Source organism: Dipodomys ordii, unplaced genomic scaffold (assembly GCF_000151885.1).
Source record: "Dipodomys ordii isolate 6190 unplaced genomic scaffold, Dord_2.0 Scaffold107, whole genome shotgun sequence".
Lineage (NCBI taxonomy): Eukaryota > Metazoa > Chordata > Mammalia > Rodentia > Heteromyidae > Dipodomys > Dipodomys ordii.
In genome coordinates, this window is record NW_012267323.1 from 496538 (window position 1) to 517854 (window position 21317).

Below are 21317 nucleotides of genomic sequence, written 5' to 3' on the forward strand. Positions count from 1 at the left end.
GGACATCCCCCCCGCCCCCCAAAAAAAGATTAGATGAAATGATGTTCATGACATGTATTAACAGCTAATAGTATCAGTAGCCTTTCCTTTCCCTCTTGCTGGTCCTCACTTCTTTTTTCAGTTTTAGGATATTGATGAGGGAGATTTGAGAATTACTTTTTTTTTGTCAGTCATAGGGCTTGAATTCTGGGCTTGGGTGCTATCCCTGCGCTCTTCAGCTCAAGGCTAGCACTCTACAACTTGAGCTACTGCTCCACCTCTGGTTTTCTAGTGGTTTATTGGAGATAAGAGTCTCATGGACTATCCTGTCTGGGCTGGCTTTGATCTCAGCCTCCTGAGTAGCTAGGATGACAGGCGTGTGCCACTGGCGCTGGGCAAGAATAACTTTTTTACACTTTTCTATTTTGGAATGTTGTGGATACATACTTTTCCTGTATTCATCTATTGGTTAGGTCAATCACAGGTAGTAAGGAAATTAAACTACTCTCAATGGCAAGTAGTAAATAATGGAAGCAGATTTTTTTCTTGTTTGTTTTTCAGCTATGAATACTATATTTTATAGGCTTTATTAACATAAAACTTTATTAACAACTAGTTTATAGACCTGCCCTCAAGAGAGTAAGTAGACGTGTTAACATCTCCTAATGAGTTAAAAGATTGAGAGCCCAATGATGTATGCTTGCAGTTTCTTTTTGTCTCTATAAACAGTATAGAATAAGTAATCAGTTGTAGTGGTATCATTTAAGGAAAAGAGGAAGTTGGAAATCACGTGGAGTTTTCCTTCATGTCTCAGAGGTGTCATAGTTTATTTTAAACCTCTTGATCTGAGAGAAGACAACATGACTAATTAACTTCTTTTTTGGTCCCAGAGCTTGAACTCAGGGCCTGTGTACTGTCCCTGTTTTTTTGCTCGAGGTGAGTGCTCTACCCCTTTGAGCCACAGCTTCACTTCCAGTTTTTAGGTGGTTAATTGGAAACATAGAGTCTCACAGCCTTTCCTGCCTGGTTTTGAACCTCAGTCCTCACTCCTCAGCCTCCTGAGTATGTAGGATCACAAGTGTGGATCATAGCACTTGGCTAGGATGCTTCTTTTTTTTTTTTTTTAATGGGCCTTGAACTAAGGGCCTTGTGTTCTCACTAGCTTTTTCTTTTTTTAAATGCAAAATGTGTTTTTTATTTATTACTTTTTACAAGGTGTAACTTTTTTATTGTAAAGGTAATGTACAGATGGGTTACAGTTACATAGGTAAGGAAATGAGTGCAATTCTTGTACTCACTGTTACCCCCTCCCTCGTTTTCTCCTGTTACCCCTCCCCCCAACTCCCCTGTCCTATACATGGTAAAGTTCATTTCCAACACAGTGTCTTGTGAGTATCACTGTTGCAATGGTTCACCCTTTGTCCTTTGTTTCACCAGTTATGTGATTTCCCCTTCCCATTTGGGTACTGAAATTAATAACAACAACAGTGATATCAGGGAGTAAGCCAAAAGGGGAAAAACAAAAGAAAAATAACTTCATACAGTACACTAAGAAAAAGAAACAAAACTTGTTTCCATATTTTGTAGTTCATTTCAGTTAGCATCATTTTATAAGGTCATCTATACATAGCTATTGAGCTATTGTGATCCTGTGCTAGAACTATCACTAGGATGCTTCTTGCTAACAGTGTCCTTCTTACATTCAAAGTTCATTTTAGCCACCCCCCTTCCCATCCCAAAGGTTTCTTCGTACTATTAGTTTTTAAAAATACATTTTACCAATGACTTGAGCATCTAAGCAACTTATGTAAGACCCTCTAAATAGTGAGTGTTTGAAGGATGGAGCCCAGATTAGCTTTGTCTAAGATCTGTGCCCTTTGGAAGTGGCGCTGTGGCTCAAGAGGTAGAGCACTTGCCTTGAGTTGAAGAGCTGAGGGACAGCACCCAGACCCAGAGTTCAAGCCCCACGACCGACCAAAAAAAAAAAAATTATGCTATGAACTCTATTACAATGACAGCAAAATATTTAACTATGTTATAGTACATAGTAAGATACATATGACTCTTTAATATATTTATCTTTCTTAAAATGAATATAAACCAGAAATAACCACATGAGTTCACTCAATAAGCAATCATTCATTTGAAAAAAAAAAAATCTGTGCCCTTTGATACTCCCCTTCGAGTCTCCTTTTAAATCTGTGCAGCAGCAGAGAGAGTCGGCTTTTCTCCTTTCATTGTTGCTCTGAGGCTGATCTCAGAAACTCATAAATAATAACGCGTATCGATAGACCCTCACCAAGCTCCAGTGCTCCCGTATACTTATTTTAGATATGGTGTGTGAAAAAACAAGTTAAGATACTTTATAGTTTCAAAGAACCTCTCTTACAGTCATTTAATAACAATGATCTGGGTCATTTTACTCTAGGGCTAGAACAATATTGTTGATAATAAATGTCCTTGTGTTGCCCTGTGTTGAAGTTAATTATACCAGAAAGTTATAACTATGAAGATTTCATATAATCTCATAGAATACTTCTTTCCTTTTAGGTACTTTTGGCCGTATTTTCCATGGGATTTTAGTAGATGAAAAAGATCCACATAAAGGAAAACAAACATTTGTAAAAACAGTTAAAGGTAGGAATTTTTCCCTCCATACTATTTAATGCTTTCCTGAAATTTGACACATGCCAACAAAATTCTGTCCCAGTTTCCTAGTATGTGCCAGACCTTTTATAGTCCATGCTAATTTAGCTCACATGAGGCTATCTTTTGAGAAGCTAGGCTTAGAAAATAGAAGGTTTATAAATTAAGACATTAAATATCTATTCAATATTAGTCCAACTTGTTGGTCCAAGGGATGTGTACATCTGAAACTTTGATAAATATTACTATATTGCTCTCTAAGTATAATTGTTCTCTAAGCACTATCTAATTTTCATGAGCAGAATATTCTTTTTCACATAATCTCCTTTTGGATTATATTTTGGAATGTGACACCTAAGTTTTTATTAATTTACATAAATAACTCAGATTTCCTGTCAGTTATGCAGTATTATTTGTGTATAGCTTATTACCTAATTCTGGTAAAATAGACTTTTAAAAATGTTAGGACTTTAGTTACTTAAAACTGGCATTCATAAAAGCTTCATCCTCCTTTTCTTCTTCCCTCCTGTCCCCTTCCTTGTACTCTTCTTCCTGTCTTATTGGTGCCAGGTTTGGATTTCAGGCATTTCCAGACCTCATGCATATTAATCAAATGCTCTCTTCAGAGTTGCGTCTTTAGGCTTTTTGTTTTTGTTTTTTGCTTAGTTTGATAAGAAAATGTGGTAACATATAGGGTGCTAAATGTCTTGTCAGTTCCTGATATATATTTAAATAAGAAGACACTAATTTCTGAAAAATAAATTTAGCACTTTAAGTGTAGAACATGAGAGAAGGATCAAATTACATTTTATGAGGTGACAAAATTTTAGATGCCAAATTACTTTTATAAGAACTATGTGTCTTTAAAAAAAAAAGAGCCGGGCACTGGTGGCTCATAGTATTTGTTTTGTTAACCCATTCTTTCCAGCTCCCAAAACATTCTTAAATGTATAAGGTAAATCCTAGTAGGTTTTCTGGACAGTAGTTTACAATTACTCTGTAAATGTAAACTTTGAACCATAAGTTTAAATATAAAACAACTTTTTTGTTTTACCTTTTTTTTTTTTAAAGGAAACATTTCTCCAAAGTCTTCTGTGTTTGCAACTATTCTGTGAATTGCAGTGAGTCTTGACTTATTAACCAAAGTGATTTTCATAAAGAAGAATTAGGTTAAGTCTGGATAGGGGGAGAAAAGGAAATAATAGCGATACGAACACACAATGTGGATACTGGGACTCTTTTACTAGATGCCATGTCTCTTCCCATGTAGACTTGAGTCACAATCCTTTGGTTGTTTCTCTGTCTGGCCACTGAAATTAGAATGGGAGGAAATGAAAACACAGCGGGTTCCTAGCCAACGTTATTGTCATTGTTTCTGTATGGGACAGAGAGGAAGTGCACCCAGGGTACTTGGCTCAGAATCATCAGATACTTTAATATGATTGAATATCTTTGAGATTCATTCTTTCAGAATGTATTTTTCAAATGGAAACTACACATTGCGGACAAGGTTTCTTCACTATTCTGTATATGCTCTGTCCCATGCTTCACAATTAGAATTGGAAGAGTATCAATCTTTTTAAATGCAGAAAATTAAGTTTGGCTTTTTAAAAAAAAAAGTCAAGATTTTATGCGGAGATAATGGAAATTCATTATAAATATCCATTATAAATGAGTCAGTTTAAAGTTACTGGCATTAATCTTTTATTTTCTTTAATAATTGCAAAAGTTTTACAATTTTGGAAAAAATTTAAAAAATCATTTTGCTGTAATTTTTAGAATGTAAATTATACTACTCCTTCCAATTGTGTATATCTTGAAAGTAGACTTTAAGAAAAGGCAAAGGAGTAAACTGAGAGAAAAAAATCCAGGAAGTTTTTTTCTTAATAAATGAATAAAATTATTTTTTTCTCCCATTGAAAATTTTCTTAAGTCATTTTTAATTCAAAGGTCCTTTTTTAAAAAAGATTTTTTTTGTGGAGGTCCTGGGGTTTGAACTCAGGGCCTGGACACTGTCCCTGAGCTTCTTTGCTCAAGGCTAGCATTCTGCCACTTGAACTACAGCTCTTTTTCTAGCCTTTTGGTGGTTCATTGGAGATAAAGGGTCTCACAGGCTTTCCTGCCCAGGATGGCTTTGAATCATAATTCTCTCATCTCAGCCTCCTGGGTAGCTAGGATTACAGGCGTGAGCCCACCAGTGGCTGGCCAAGTGTCCATTCTTTAATAGACCGTACTTAGAAAAGTTAAGGATTTGAAAAAAACACAAAGAAAAGTACATGTAAAATGGTATCCCTGCTCATGTATTGGATCTCCTTACCAGCTGAAAGGAAGGTAAGGATCTCAGTCACTGGGTAAGGAACTCCAGCAATTAACTAGTTTTCATTCTTCCAGAAGATCCTCCCAGACCCTAATAGTGTGACCATAATTTCATTAAAAATTATTTAGATCATACAAAGAGCAGTAAAGGTGCATTCTGACATTTACTAAAAGATCCCAAATCTTAAGCAGTTTTTACTATTTTAGCAGATGTTGTGGAGCACTCCTTTTCCTAAAAAGTAGCAAGCAGATCAAATCTTTGGCTTTCTACTCATGCGTTTTGCATTCCTGCGGAAGTTTTTTGTTTGTTTGTTTTTTGTGTTTTTTTTTTCTGGTCATGGGGCTTGAACTCTGGGCTTGGACACTGTCCCTCAGCTCTTCAGCTCAGGGTGAACACTCTACCACCTGAGCCACAGCGCCACTTCTAATGGTTTTCTAGTGGTTTATTGGAGATAAAAGTCTCAACGGCCTCTCCTGCCCAGACTGGCTTTGAACTGCGAAACTCAGATCTCAACCTCCTGAGTAACTAGGATGACAGGCGTGAGCCACCAGGGCCCCGGCTTTCCTACAGAATTTTTTAAGAGAAGTTTTAGGGGAGAGGATACTGATGATTAATGGAAGAGAGGGGATGAAGCACCAAAAGAAATTCCGAGAGACTCGGAAACAAATGAAGTTTGATATTTCTTAGCTCAGACAGAGTCTCACAATGTAGTCCAGACTAGCATCCTCTTGCCTCAGCCTTTAGAGTGCTGGAAATGCAGGTGTGTGCTACTCTGCCCGGCTTACACCAGTGTAGTTCTCCGTTGTTGGATACTTTTTTAAGAGTATTCCGGTGGGAATGTGAGTGTGCTTTAGTTGCATGTTGCTTCCTCCACCTCCCCAACATGCCGCCGCTGACGGGCCTATTTCCACATTCTCAATCAGGCTGGCAGGCAGCTAAATTTGCGCCCTCCTAGTGTAACTTGGATGCCTGTACTTAGGAGTGAGGCTGGAAGTGATTTTACAAATGTATTGGTTTCTTGCATTTTCATTTCTCAGTAAACCATATGATTTCACTCTCTACCTATGTCATTTCCCCCCCCATACCGATTTGTGTTAGCTCTTTTTAAACAAGGAGATAAACGGAAATTAGTCCTTTATATGGTTTAAGTGTTACAGATAATTTCCTGGTCCATCACTGCTTTTTTTCTCCTTTGCCTATGAAGCTTTCTCCATTTCTAATTTTCAATGAGACTCCTGCAGTTGAGCTTTAGGCTGGATCTATGTAGATTTACTTGTAACGTTCAATGGGAATTTAGCTTACAGTCCAAGATAATTATGTCTTAACAGTAGAAAATATGGTCCTATGTATATAGTATTATCACTCCACCCATTTCCTTTTTTATGTAGATCAGGCTTCCGAAATTCAGGTGACCATGATGCTCACGGAGAGCTGTAAGCTGCGAGGTCTTCATCACAGGTGAGAGCAGAGGCCGCTGGCGTCTGGATGCTGGGTGCCGCATTCCTCTGTGCTGTTTCCTTACAGAACGCCGTGCTGTGGCAGGTTCTAGATGGAAGCTCGTTTCTGTTTTTTAAGTTTTTAATATTGTTTTTCTGAACATAAATGTAAAATGCATTCTCATTGTACCGTTTACAAGTGAAGGGATAAAAAGTAGCATGTAACACTCCACTTCTATAATTCCAGCTAAGGTTTGATGAGATAGCTGATACATATTTCTGGCATATTTCTTTTTTTTAAAGAGTAGAATGGTAGGGTTAAAAGTAGAATGGTTAAAAGATATGTGCTACTAAGCTTTAGAGCACGAAAACCAAAATAAACACTAGATGCAGTGATGGTTAGCATTTTTGCCATATTTATTTCACATAAGTGCGTGTGTGTTTATGTATGTTTAGGTCTATAATCTAGGTCTAGGGGTTGAAGCATGGCTCAGTTGGTAGAGCACTAGCCAGTGAACAGAATCATCCAGTACCAAGTTCAGTCCCAGTGTCAGGCTCCCCCTGTCTCCCCGCCCTCCCCGCCCTCAAAAAAAAAGATACCTAGGTTTAGATGTCAATCTGTCTATCTTTTCTTCCCCTTTCCCTCGCTTGCTCTATGTGTGTGTAGATGAGTTGTGCACATGTGCATGCGCATGTGTGCGCACATACATGTGTGAGCAGTACTGGGGCTTGAACTCAGAGCCTTATTCTCTTAGCATTTTCATTCACCGTTGGTGCTAAACCACTTGAGTAACCCCTAGTTTCATTTATTAACAAAGCTAGCATGCTTCTTGATAAAACAATTTGTCTAGGTTTTCATGTCAATAACTAAATCTGTCTCCATTTAAAAAACACATAATGGGGCTGGGAAGGTGGCTCAGTGGTAGAGCGTATGCCTTGCATGCCAGAGGCCCTGGGTTCAATTCCTCAGCACCACATAAGTAAAAAGAAAAAAGCCGGAAGTGGCACTATGGCTCAAGTGGTAGAGCACTAGCCTTGAGCTGAAGAGCTAAGGGACAGCGCCCAGGCCCAGAGTTCAGGCCCCACGACCGGACCCAAAAAAAAAAAAACCACATAATGGTTTACTGGATGGATATGTGTCATTTAGTCATTGTATGAATTAAAAAAAATACTAGTAGTTCTGTGCCTAAGTAGTGAAAATGTCTTACCTTCTGAGCCAGGAGAGACATAAATACAGCATGTGTAGCAGTGTCAGTGTCAACACAGACTTTTTAAAGCACTGTATATCCTGCCCGGGCTGGTTGTGAACCATGATTCTCAGATCTCAGCTTTCTGAGTAGCTAGGAATGACAGCTGTGAGCCACCAGTGCCCAGTATTTTTCTTTGGCTTTTGAAGGCCTAAAAAGAAATCAACCAACTGGCATTGAAAATGAAACCACTTTTTGCCATTGTGGTAATTAGGAGGCAACTGTTTCTGATAGGATATAAATTCCTTACAGCTCAGCTTCAGCAAACATGAGAAGTTGATCTACCACAGCCGCAGAAGAAAACAAAACATGGGATGGGGGGAGAGGGAGGAGAGTTCCTTTAGTTTCAGATTCCAAAGCAGATGTCTCAATAGGTTTATCATATACTCCAGACAACGATGAATGTAACTAACATTCATATTTCCTAATATCATTGAAAAAAAAAAGGAACCAAGGGCCTTCAAAAAGAAGTTTTTACCAGTGTTGATGAACAGTGAGGTGCTCCTTTTAGTTATATGGCTCAACAACATGGCCTTCCACTGACATTACAAGACTAGAAGTTACCATTTGCAGACGAGTCGATGGACACATCATCCCTTAGGCTGTATTTTCTAACAAACACATTTTATCTCCTCTTGGCTTTTGACAAGAACTGGGAAGTGATCAGTTGGAAGCGCCCTTTTTGGCAGTGTTGAGAGTGCGTGATGTTCTGTTATGTTGATGGTGGGGGAAAGTGCCAGAAGTGTTTTTTACACTAGCGTATCCTACCCAGCACTTTTGCACCTAGCCAGTATTCTTACCCTGATGAAAAGTCTGCACTCCATCAACCAAGAAGTATGTGACAGGGATAAATGTAGACAAAGCAAGGGTTTTCCCAAGAAACAATTTTATATCCACTGTAGCCCTAAACGTGCCTTGGCTGAAAAATGTTTCAAGTGAGCATTTGCAACATCCTCTAGGCTGATTAAGGGTGTGTGGCTTTCTGGCAGTTCCAAGATACCCTCAGGGAACAGAGTGGGGTGACGTACTGAATTGGAATATTTGATAATGAACACTGGCAGAGGAAAAGTATATGTCTTCTAAAGGTTGTAGCTGGTTATGGTTAATTGTTCATCTTGGCTATGTGTGATACCTTGTGTAGTTAAACTGAAAAAATGAATTATTAATATGTAGAAAGTATATCATGTTTCTCATTTACCATTGTAGTTCATCTCACCAGAATTTAGTGACTGTTTTGCAAAAGGTATATATACTCAACTGAGAGAAATTGTAGGAAATACAGAAAGACAATATAGTCCTAAAGTCAAAGACAACAACCCTCTCTTTATATACATACACACATATACATAGGTACTTTTTTGTGTGTGCTGGTCCATGGGCTTGAACTCAGGGCCTAGGCACTATCCCTGAGCTTTTTTGCTCAAGGCTAGTGCTCTACCACTTGAGCCACAGCACTACTTCTGGCTTTTTGGTGATTCATTGGAGATATGAGTCTCGTGGGGTTTTCCGTCCAGGCTGGCTTTGAACTGCAGTCCTTAGATCTCAGCCTTCTTAGTAGTGAACTACTGATGCCTTTCTTACTTTTGGTATATTGCTGCAGGTTTTTTTCCTTTCCGTACTTAAAGTTGTGCTGTAAACATGAATTTTCCATATTGCTTTCCTTTTTTTTTTTTACTCAAAAACTTCTCTTTGTGACCACTGAATTGTTACGTGCTGTCATTCTTTTACTACTCCTGGGCACTTGTGGCATTGGCATTTTACTACTAATACTACAGTAGCCTTGTTCAAGTAGCTTTTTACATTTGATATTACTTCTTTGTTAAACATTTTTAGAATTTACTCAAGTATGAATGTTTCAAAGACTTATTATGTGTTCCAAATATTTATTAAATGTTTATCTTCATGGCAAAAGATAGAAAGTATTGAATATAAATATTTGGAAACTATGTTAGTTTCTGTTTACTAGCTTAATGAAAAAAGAAACAATAACTAGGACGAAGTTACAGAACCGGGCTGGGAAGGTGGCTCAGTGGCAGAGTGCTTGCCTAGCATTCTTGAAGCCCTGGGTTTGATTCCTCAGTACCACATACACAGAAAAAGGCTGGAAGTGGTGTTGTGGCCAAACTGGACTTGCCTTGAGCAAAAGAAGCTCAAGGACAGCACCCAGGCCCAGAGTTCAAGCCCCAGGTCTGGCAAAATAAAAAGCTGGGCGCCGGTGGCTTAACTCCTGTATTCCTAACCACTCAGGAGGCTGAGGATCGAGGTTCAAAGCCAGCCCGGGCAGGAAAGTCATGAGAGAGACTCTTCAATAAATCACTAGAAAACCGGAAGTGGCGCTGTGGTTCAAGTGGTAGAGCGCTGGCCTTGAGCTGAAGCGCTGAGGGACAGCGTTCAAGAGTTCAAGACCCACAACTGACCAAAAAAAAAAAAGTTACAGAACTTTGGAAAAAATTAGCAGTTATTTCCAGACATTAGTGGAAGGAATATTATTATGAAATAGGTTGAAATGTTTATATGTGCTCCATAAAAATTAAAATATAGGAATAAGATCATCTACATGCTTAGTGCTATTTCACACGTGATTAACAACTTCTTTCAGTAGGTGTGATCCTCATGTTACAAGTATGAAAGCTAAGCTTAAGTCTTCTAGATATTAAATGGTAGAGTTTTCAGATACATTAATTCTAGATCTTGTATGACTAAGGACTTTTCAAGACTTTTTTTTTTTTTTTTTTTGTCGGTCGTGGGGCTTGAACTCTGGGCCTGGGCGCTGTCCTTCAGCTCTTCAATTCAAGGCGAGTGCTCTACCACTTGAGCTACAGCGCCACTTCCGGTTGTCTGGTGGTTTGTTGGAGATAGGAGTCTCACGGTCCCTGCCCGGGCTGGCTTTGAACCGCGATCCTCAGATCTCAGCCTCCTGAGTAGCTAGGATTACAGGCGTGAGCCACCAGCGCCCGGCTAAGACTTTTTTTTTTTTAATTGTCCACGGTGTGGACATTTAAAAAAAGTTGATCATAGCTAAGTAGCTCACCTCTGTAATCCTAGCTACTCAGAAAGCTGAGACTAGGAGAATCACAGTTTGAAACAAGTCCAGTCAGGAAAGTCTGCAAGACTCCATCTCCAACTAACAAAATGCTTGACTGGTGATATGGCCCAAGTGGAAGAGAGCCCAGCCCAGAGTGTCAGGTCAAGCAAGAACAGAAGGCCCTGAGCTCAAGTCTCAGTACTGACACACACGTATACACACTCACACACAAAAAGTATGGTAATAGTGTTATTATTCTTAGGGCCAAGTCATTTCTAAGTGTCTGAAGTGGCTCCCCCTCCCCCCCATGTTAAACACAGTTTGGGGTAAAGATTTACCTATCAAGAAAGCACATTTATGGGCACACTTGTAAATTAGCTGTAAACAAACCAGAGCATTTATAATGAAAACTTCTTCATCATGAATATGTTGAGTATATTCGGGATTTTGTTTGTTTTAAATTGTTTATTTAAAATAAGCCCCTAATAAATATTTTAGATTTCATCTGTCTTTCTCCCAATTTCTTACTATTTTACAGAAACCTTCTTCCTATCACTCACGTGTGTATAGAAGAAGGAGAAAAGCCCATGGTGGTACTGCCTTACATGAATTGGGGGAATCTTAAGTTGTTTTTACGGCAGTGCAAATTAGTAGAGGCCAACAATCCTCAGGTGAGACATATTTGCCCAAATACTAATTATTTGCTAGTATTTATGATAATAGTTTTTGAAAGTATAATCAGATATTAACAGTCTTAGATATACACTGCTTAAAGATCTTCAAAAAGAAACTGAAACGGAGCCAGACAATGTTTATAGCCTGCTGATTTAAAGGAAAACAAAGATGGTGTATGCTTCCGTATTTTTACAGGTCTAATTCTAAACCCCATTCAACCAGCTAAGGACCTCTTACCTTACACTCAGCTGATGCTAAGGTTTTTTCCTTGTAATTTCACTGTATGTTTATTCATAGCCACCTCTAACTGTCTGTAACACCATCCCAGTCATTCTCCTGAGAACTCTGCAAAGACGCTTGTTGTCCTAGGCCTCCTTTCTAGGTATGGGAACAGACTTTTCAGAGGCATTTGGCTTCTATTGTGACGACTGGAGATCAAGGACAGTGCCTAGGCTGTTCAAGCCCCACAGTCAGGCTCTAGTGGCTCATGCCTATAATCTTAGTTACTCAAGAGGCTAAGATTGAGGATCACAGTTGGAAGCCAGCCTGAGCAGGAAAGACTGTGAACCTCTTATCTCCATTTAACCATCAACAAGCAGAAATAGAGCCGTGGCTCAAGGGGTAGAATACCACCCTTGAGTGAAAAAGCTGAGGGACACAGCACCCAGGCCCTGAGTTCAAGCTCTAGTACTGACATGTAAAATCCAAAGTAATTAATTAATACTCAGTGTATAGATAAAAAGTATTTTGGAAGCTGGGCAATGGTGGCTCACGCCTGTAATTGTGACTACTCAGGAGGCTGAGATCTGAGGATCACAATTCAAAGCCAGCCCGGGCAAGAAAGTCCATGAGACTCTTATCTCAAATAAACCACTAGAAAACCGGAAGTGGTGCTGTGGCTCAAGCGGTAGAGCGCTGGCCTTGAGCTGAAGAGTGCAAGTATTTTGGGGTAGAATAGGCTCATGGAATAAAATCAGTAGCCACTAGCACAAGCTTTGTACCATCTACAGACTTTGTCATCTTTCTCTCACCACAGGCAATCTCTCAACAAGACCTGGTAGACATGGCTATTCAGATTGCCTGCGGAATGAGTTACCTGGCCAGAAGGGAAGTGATCCACAAGGACCTGGCTGCCAGGAACTGCGTGTAGGTGCCATGAGTTTGTCATCATCTTGGGCAGTCCTCCTTGGATTTTGAGGTCCAGAGGTCACAGTAGGTCTCGGGTTGTGTTCGAGTCTTAACCGCGATAGCCGGATTGCCTCTGACGGTCATTTTTTTACCTTTAGCATTGATGACACCCTTCAAGTTAAGATCACAGACAATGCCCTCTCCAGAGACTTGTTCCCCATGGACTACCACTGTCTTGGGGACAATGAGAACAGGCCAGTTCGATGGATGGCTCTCGAAAGTCTGGTTAATAATGAGTTCTCCAGTGCTAGCGATGTGGTAAGTGCGGGGACCCCTAGAGAGTAACAGAACGAATATCCTATTTTATAATGCTTTACGTTGAAATCTAATAATTCCCTAAAATTTTTCATTTGAGAAGCAAGTGTAATTAGTTGCTAAGTTGACCCAGCAGTATGTGATCGATATCATTTTATCCTCACATCTACCACGGGAGGGCGCTGCTAACCTTGGTAGGCACTGTCATCCCAGTTTAAAGATGAGGCTATGGAGGGTTAGACAGGATACAGTAAGTGATCTTTTCTCCTTTTTTTTGTGGTCAATTGTGGGGCTTGAACTCACAGCCTGCGCACTGTCCCTAACCTTTTTTTGCTCAAGGCTAATGCTCTACCACTTTGAGCCATGCACCACTTCTTTTTATTTATTTTTTTTTTTCTGGTGGCTAGTTGGAGATAAAGTCTCACACTTTTCCTGACTGGGCTGGCTTTGAACCACAATCCTCAGATCTCAGCCTCATGAGTAGATAGGATTACAGGTGTGAGCCACCGTCACTTGGCTATATAAATTCTTTATACTTGGTGTTGTACTGTTTGAGAAGCCACATTTACTTTGTCATTTTATTTTATTTTTTCTTATTATTTTTTTAAATGTTTTTTGGGTCCGGTCGTGGGGCCTGAACTCTGGACCTGGGCGCTGTCCCTCAGCTCTTCAGCTCAAGGCTAGCGCTCTACAACTTGCCACAGTGCCACTTCCAGCTTTTTTCTTTTTGTTTATGTGGTGCTGAGGAATCGAACCCATGCATGCAAGGCAAGCGCTCTACCACTGAGCCACCTTCCCAGCCCTCATTTTATTTTTTTAATTACTGTTACGTCTTAGTCTAGTTTAGATTATTCTTCATGGGCTGTGCAACATGTTTGGGCATGCCTGTTTTCCCAGCTGCTCTAGAGGCAGAGAAAGGAGGATATCGAGATTGAAACTAACTTGGACAATCAGTGAGACCATATCTCAGAAACAAAGTAAAAAAGGACTGGGACAGAGGTCAAGCGACAGAGCCGCTTGTCCAGCAAGCACGAGGCCTTGGGTTTGATCCTTGGGGGACAATGACGGATTTTCCATTCTCATGGCTGCTGTACAATATATCTGTCTATTTAAATATGAGGTAAAACGTTTGCTTATAAAGTCCTCTTACAGGGCTGGGAAGGTGGCTCAGTGGTAGAGTGCTTGCATTGCATGTGTGAGGCTCTGGGTTCAATTCCTTAGCACCACATAAGCAGATAAAGCCAGAAGTGGCACTGTGGCTCAAGTAGTGGGGCGCTAGCCTTGAGCTGAACAGCGCCCAGGCCCAGGGTTCAAGCCCCATGACCGACAAAATAAAAACAGTCCTCTTCCATAATGATACCATCAAATGTTTTACATGTAAAATCTTCTAGAATAATTTGGTCCAAAGTGTCAATTTAGGCTTAAAATGTATCTGGTGTCTCAGTGTATTTTATTATTTAATATTCAAAGTTTGTGCACTTTAAGGCTTTCTCTTTTAATGGTATGTTATACTAAACAGTAATTCTGCTATTCCATTAGTTACATTCACTGGTATGCGGTCTTCCCCATACATTAGTTTCCATGGACCGCTATAACAGATTTCTATAGCCTTAGTGGATTAAAAGAACAGAGGTTGATTGATGTACTCTGTCTTAAAAATAATATATTACATCTCTAGGCTTTGCTTTAATAATTATTACTGGAAAGATTTCAATATTTCAATATGTCAAGATTCTCTTAATGGGAACATCGACTTTTAACTTTCGGGTTTAGGAAATATATGTATAACTGATTTGACTGGTTATAAATGTCTTTCTGATATTATTCCAAGATGTGACCTAATCAAGACATTCTTGATGTCTGGATTGTTTTTATTGTTTTCAACAGATTCGGGTACAATCATTGGGCTTTTTTTTTGTACGTGTGTGTGACTTTCTTTTCCCTTGAGAATTTGATTTATGTCTTCTTTGAACCCTTTGGCTAATCATACCAATTCGTGTAATACTGCTATTAAAATAACTATTTCCTATTAACAGACTAAATGCAATCAGAACAGCACAGTTGTTGGTTTTCTTTTCTTACTATGTAGTATTATAAAGCTTTTCTTGGGAAAAACAAGTCAAAGAAACACCTTTCCTGCGAATTCTTATCAGTATGGGCATATGGCTATGAAGAGATACTTTAAAGCCTTGAATGATTTTTAGGATATAAAAATGTGTCCCTTTGAGCCTTTATTTTTTTGTGGATGTTAATGACCACCCAGAAGGAAGAGAATTTGTGAAGTGATCCCAAGCTTGCATCTGTCAAATATTACTTCTTATTCTTATTTGCTCAGTACCACGGTCATCCCTATTTCCTTAGCACAATTGAAGAAACCTTCAGATTTATAAAACACCACAAGGAGTAGTTGTTGAACTACTGTGGTATCACAGAGAAAGCTAGAGGTACCAAAGTGCAGAAAACTTTTCTTGTTGTTTTTAGAGCGATGCTTTGGTTCCTAGTAGTTATTTCCTTCATGGTGAAAGAATTTATACATCAGAAATCTTAGATTCCTATTTAAGTACTAAATTAAGAGGAAATGACAGGCATTAAGAAAAATTTAGAGGTAAAGGATCTTTTCAGACCTTAGTATTTAAGATATAAGAAGGAGCACTGGTGGCTCTCGCTTGTAGTCCTCACCATCACGAGGCTGAGATCTGAGGATTGTGGTTCAGAGCCAGCTGAGGGCAGCTAAGTCTGTGAGACTCTTATCTCCACTTAAGCACCAAGAAAGATGGAAGAGGAACTGTGGCTCAAGTGGTAGAGTGCTAACTTTGAACAACAACAAAAAAAGCTCTGGGACAGCGCCGGGGCCCTGAGTTCAAACCCCAGACCGACACAAAAAATTTTAAGATATGATATTAATAATATCAAGATACTATTTTGCTTTATTAAGTGTTATCATTTTAATTGACCTGATACTTCCATGGAATGAAGAGCATAGTTTATGTTGTTGTTGTTGTTTTTAGTCAGTCATGGGGCTTGAACTCTGGGCCCGAGCGCTGTTCCTCAGCTCTTCAGCTCAAGGCTAGTGCTCTACCACTTGAGCTACAGTGCCACTTCCCATAGTTTATGTTAGGAATATCAGTCTTCAGAGCCAAACGGTTGCTCATTGATTGAGTAGCTGTCCTTAGTATATTTTCTGTAGCTCTTTCACTTTCAGGATGTTACACTTGCTCTTACTCATCTTTTTGTCCTTACATGGCATAAAGAATGAGGGAGCTTTCTAGAGTAGTTTTTGAACTTGGGGCCCAGATGCCATCCCGTAGCTTTTTTGCTCAAGGTTGGCCCTTTTAACACTCGAGCCACAACCTCACTTCTGGCTTTTTTGTTAGTTAATTGGGGATGAGTCTCACAAACTTCTGCTAGGGCTAGCTTCTACCACGATGCTCAGATCTCAACCTCCTGAGTGGCTAGAATTATAGTCGTGAGCCACTGGCGCCTCGTTTTGGAGTCTTTTGAGAAGGCACCGATCTTATTTTCTTGAGTAAGATCTCCACCATTGTGACCTAATTAATCATTCCACAAAGGCATTTAGTCTGTAACATTTCACTGGTGGTCTGCCAAATTCACATCCTCTTCACCTGTACAATGTATTTGTTCCCTCGACTGTTAGCCTTGAAAGTCTGAACTCATTCGACCACTAGCTTCTGAGTCTAAAATGTAAAAGCTAAAAGCTCATCTAAATGTTTTCTGTCTGGTGTTAGTGAGCCTCAAGATATGGTTTGTCTGTAGCAAAATTCTTCTCTTGCTCTGAACCTGGGCAACTAGGTAAGTTATACGCTTCTGAATTACAGTGAAGGGACAAATTTATCTGTCCCCAAAGGCAGAACTAGAAAAGAAAACACGATTGTAAGTCCAAACTCTTAAGAAGCGAATGACATTAAACTTTGAAGAGTCGAGAATAATTCTCTAGTTGGGTATTCTGCCTTCTCTGCCACTGGCAGCACCACAGCCAGGCAGGCAGGTTCCTTGAGGTGGGAGCCCCTTCCAGACAGGGCAGAGTTAACTTTTCTATAGCTGATTGAGAGTAACTGAAGATGTGGAAAGCAGAACTGGATATTGCTGGAGGAGGGGTGTGTGTGTGACTGAATCATGTACTGAAGCCAGTCTGGCATTTTAATTTGACTGGAAATCTCTTAATTAAGTGACCTCAACTTTAGTCAGTATACCAGCTGGGCGCTGGTGGGTCACGCCTGTCATCCTGGAGGCTGATATGGAGGATCATGGTTTGAAGCTAGCTTGGGCAGAAAAGTGCCTGTGAGACTCTTTATCTCCAATTAAGCACCAAAAGTACTGAAAGTGGAGCTGTAGCTCAACTGGTAGAGCACTAGCCTTGAGCAAAAAAAGCTCAGGGACAGTGCCCAGACCCTGAGTTTAAGCCCTAGATCTGACACCAAAAACAACAACAGCAAAAACATTGTTAGTCTATAAATGTCCTCTCAATAGATATAGCCAAAATCTCTCACAAAATTCGGGAAAAATTAGCTTGACCTTCTTACTGCTTACTTTCCAACTACGTCAAACAGAAGGGAATTATAGAATAGGTCTGTCTAGATTTTAAATGATTTAGTTATCAGAAGACTTGAGAGAACAATTTTCCACAAATCATCCTTGTCTCATTGGTCATGAGCTTTCATTTTTAGTGATTGATTAGACATCATGTAATGAATCACTTTTGTTGGTTTTTAAAGGAATGAACGTGCAGTGTAGCTTTGAGCTTGATTGTTCTCTTTTTCGTAGTATTTTTAAATGTTGCAGCCCGTACAAGACAATCTTAGGGGACTAGCAGTAATAATATCCAAATATGGTGAAAGAGGTAATTTTTCCCCCCAGTGCCAGGCTTTGAGTATACCGGGCAAATGCTATGCTATAGCCATAGCTCAAGAAAAGTGATGTTACTAGTTAGCCTGTCACATTGTATTGTTACATTACCTGTGGATAGCTCCAGGTCAGCATTACCTAGCAGGACTGTCAAGAGTCTGTCCTAGTCAAAAGATGTTATGCTTTATCTCCATTGTCCATGGAGTTACTTTCTAGCTACCACTGCCAATATTTCCCAGTACCAGTATTTCCTTGTCACCATTTCCCGTTGTTTCTTCCTCCAAAATATAAATTGTTTCTTCCTTTAGTTCTGCCATGGTCAGTGGACAAGAACCAGCTCCCCCCTGTCTCATGAAGAAGGAATGGAAACATCTTTTTTCAGTCAGCCTTCTCAGTTTATCTGTGTAGCGAATTATCCACTCTAGAACTTAGACACTATTTAGAAGATAAGTTTTATCCTTCCTATGCACTATCAGTTGTAAGATACCACAGAGTGAATTTTTGTGGTGTTATTTTTTGTTTTGTTTTGTTTTGTTTTGCTCAAGGCTAGTGCTCTACCACTTTGAGCCACAGCTCCACTCCCAGTTTGGGGGTAGTTATTTGGAGATAAGAATCTCACAGCCTTTCCTGCCTGGGTTGGCTTTGAACCACTGTCCTCAGATCTCAGCCTCCTGAGTAGCTTAGGATGACAGGCGTGAGCCACCAGTGCCCAACTCAGAATAAGATTTTAAAATAGGAAAATAATTGGATGTAAGCACACACTGCCATTTAGCTTTTATTAATTTGAAATAGTGTTGATTCTTTTGTGTTGGTGGTGTCAAAGCATGAGGCTTGAAATCATCTTAGCGTTTTAAAGGGAATAGAATACCCCAGTAAATTTAAAGGAAATTGTAGTAGGTGCCAAGTCACTGGGGATGTTAAAATTATATGTCCATCTACCTATTCTCTCTCTCCCCCTTCCTCCCAGAGTATGAACTGGGCATTGCTCTACTGATAATGACTGTCAACGAAAACGATTCTAGGTCCTGAGATGCTGGACCTGAGACTGCTTGCTTGCTGGGAAGCATTCCAGCATTGAGCTATATGACCCCAACTCATTTGCTTTTGTTTTTTAGTTATGGTCTTAGTAGCTTAGCCATGGTCCCAGACTTCAGCTTCTGCTTCCACTTCATAACTATCTGCGGTGATGGTCAGCTGTAGACTTTTATAAACACGAATATTCTGCTTTCTTGAGAGTTAAGTGGAACTGCTCTTTGGGGCCTGTAGCTGTCCGTAGGCAGCTGTTTTATATGCCACTTCTTTGTGCCACTGCTCTTCTTTTCAGTGGGCCTTCGGAGTGACGCTGTGGGAGCTCATGACCCTGGGCCAGACCCCCTACGTGGACATCGACCCCTTTGAGATGGCCGCGTACCTGAAAGATGGCTACCGGATAGCCCAGCCCATCAACTGTCCTGACGAACTGTGAGTTGTTCTTGATCTCGAAGACACGAAATTTATTCCATCTACTTCATTGTCATAAAAGAAAAAGAGCAGGCTTCCGTGTTCGTACAGGATATGGAAGCCTACCCTTTGACAATATTGACACTTTAGACTTGAATTGGGCACTTGTACAATCCACACTCACATTCTCTCACTCTTTTCACGCACCTGGCCTGTTGCATTTGTGGCGTGTGATATGCGTGCTACAGAGCAGTCTGAGAGTAGAATGTAACGGAGAGAAAAATGACAAGAGTTTCGTCCTAACTTGCTTAACAGACTTAAGAACGAGTGTCTTCAGAGCCTTTCTCATCGGCACCCTGCCTTGTCACGTTGACACCTGGCAGTGGATGCCTAGGGACGATGCTCTGGGCTAGTGAGGACATAGTTGCTTCTGCCTCCTGCGTTCATCACACGACTAACCTCACATATCATGGGTATGGGGTGGCAGGGGCTGAACAGAGCAGGGCAGCAGCTATATCCAGGGTTCCTGGATAGCACTTCCAGCTTCTTCCTCTCAGAACTTACAGGACAACACAAGTTGTTACTTCAGCTGTCTCACATGTATACACATATCTGCTGAAGTCTTTTGGTTATGATACTGTGAAGAATTGAAATCCACATGTATTAGCCAGATCATTCCTTTTAGCTTCTTTTTCCACTCTTGAACTGTGAACATGTGGTAAAATTGATCTTTTTTTTTTTTTTGTCATGGGGCTTGAACTCTGGGCCTGGGCGCTGTCCCTCAGCTCAAGGCGAGTGCTCTACCACTTGAGCTACAGCGCCACTTCCAGCTTTCTAGTGGTTTTTATTGGAGATAGGAGTCTCACGGTCTTTTCCTGCTGGCTTTGAACCAAGATCCTCAGATCTCAGCCTCCTGAGTAGCTAGGATTACAGGTGTGAGCCACCGGCGCCCAGCAAATTGATCTATTTTTAACGTTATCTTCTCCGTATCGCTGTGGATAGCGAGCATAACTGACATCAGATCAACCGAAAGGTAGGAAGTGCCATGTGATCATGAGCCGGTTTTGCTATTGTTGTTACTGTAGATTTGCTGTCATGGCCTGTTGCTGGGCCTTAGATCCGGAGGAGAGGCCCAAGTTTCAACAGCTGGTCCAGTGTCTCACAGAGTTCCACGCCGCCCTGGGAGCCTACGTCTGACTTTGCGGGGTCCCATCTCGTCAGAAGAAGATGGCCGCCGTGGAGGCTTGGAACGTCACGCAGTGCCAGCAGAAGCACGTCTGTCTTCCAGAACACCGTGCCTTACCGATAATCTAGAGTCGGAACTTTTTAAAGAGAAACTTAATAATGTGGGGTATTTTCTAAATATCACTTTTATTAGGTCGTACTGAAAGGGGTTTTGTAAATTTTTTGGCCAAAAATTTTTTAAAGCATAATTACTTTGGACTAGAGGTGCATTCTTACAAAATAAAGTTTTTAAATTGTTTAGACACAGATACTTGGAATAGCTATCTTAGTGCCAACCGCTTTGTATGTCTTTACTTCATTGAGGTAACATAGGTGACTCACCTTTAAAGTTGAATATTTTTATCACTACTCTCGGGAATGGTTTGTCTTCAAAGATGCAGAACTTTTCTCAGGAAAGAAAAAAAAACAGCTTAAAGTGATGAGTTGATTTGCTTTTTGCAAAAGAAAAAAAGGCTATCAGGAAGAAAATCTAGAGAGAAATGGCATTTTTAAAAATGCTTGTGAGGAACAGACCAACCTTATGTGGAAATTATTTCTATTGTATTAGAGAAAATGGAGTTCTGCTTTCTAAGAGGAGCAGGTACTGAGTTCATCGCATCTTAAGTTCTTAGAAGGGCTGGGAAGGTGGCTCAGTGGTAGAGTGCTTGCCTCGCATGCAAGAGGCCCTGGGTTCAATTCCTCAGCACCACATAAGCAGAAGAAAAAAAAAAGCCAGAAGTGGCACTGTGGCTCAAGTGGTAGAGCACTAGCCTTGAGTTGAAGAGCTGAGGGACAGTGCCCAAGACCAGAGTTCAGGCCCACGACTGGACCCAAAAATATAAAAGCATCCAAAATTGTTCTTAGAAATTTGCTTTCCTGTGAGCCAGAAGAGGGTCAGATGAGGCGGAAGCAGCGGGGACTTTATTTATTTTTACTCTCTGGGAAAGGAGACGGTGCAGTTCCAGAAAGTGAAATCACGTTTCTAAGGCTAAGATTCCCATTTATTGCACCTAGAATCGTGC

General features: G+C 40.4%; 1 protein-coding gene across 2 annotated transcripts in view; it reads left to right on the forward strand.

The window, feature by feature from the left end:
* The window catches only part of Ryk (receptor-like tyrosine kinase), a 41381-nt gene extending 20468 nt beyond the window's left edge, over nt 1-20913 (forward strand). For both annotated transcript variants that reach the window (XM_013028220.1, XM_013028221.1), the window contains exons 8-14: nt 2530-2616; nt 6331-6400; nt 11189-11321; nt 12362-12471; nt 12612-12771; nt 18956-19092; nt 20157-20913. In XM_013028220.1, the coding sequence (XP_012883674.1) occupies nt 2530-2616; nt 6331-6400; nt 11189-11321; nt 12362-12471; nt 12612-12771; nt 18956-19092; nt 20157-20268 (809 nt within the window). In that variant the 3' untranslated portion in view covers nt 20269-20913. The remainder of the gene's footprint in view (nt 1-2529; nt 2617-6330; nt 6401-11188; nt 11322-12361; nt 12472-12611; nt 12772-18955; nt 19093-20156) is intronic.
* Nucleotides 20914-21317: the final 404 nt, after the last annotated feature.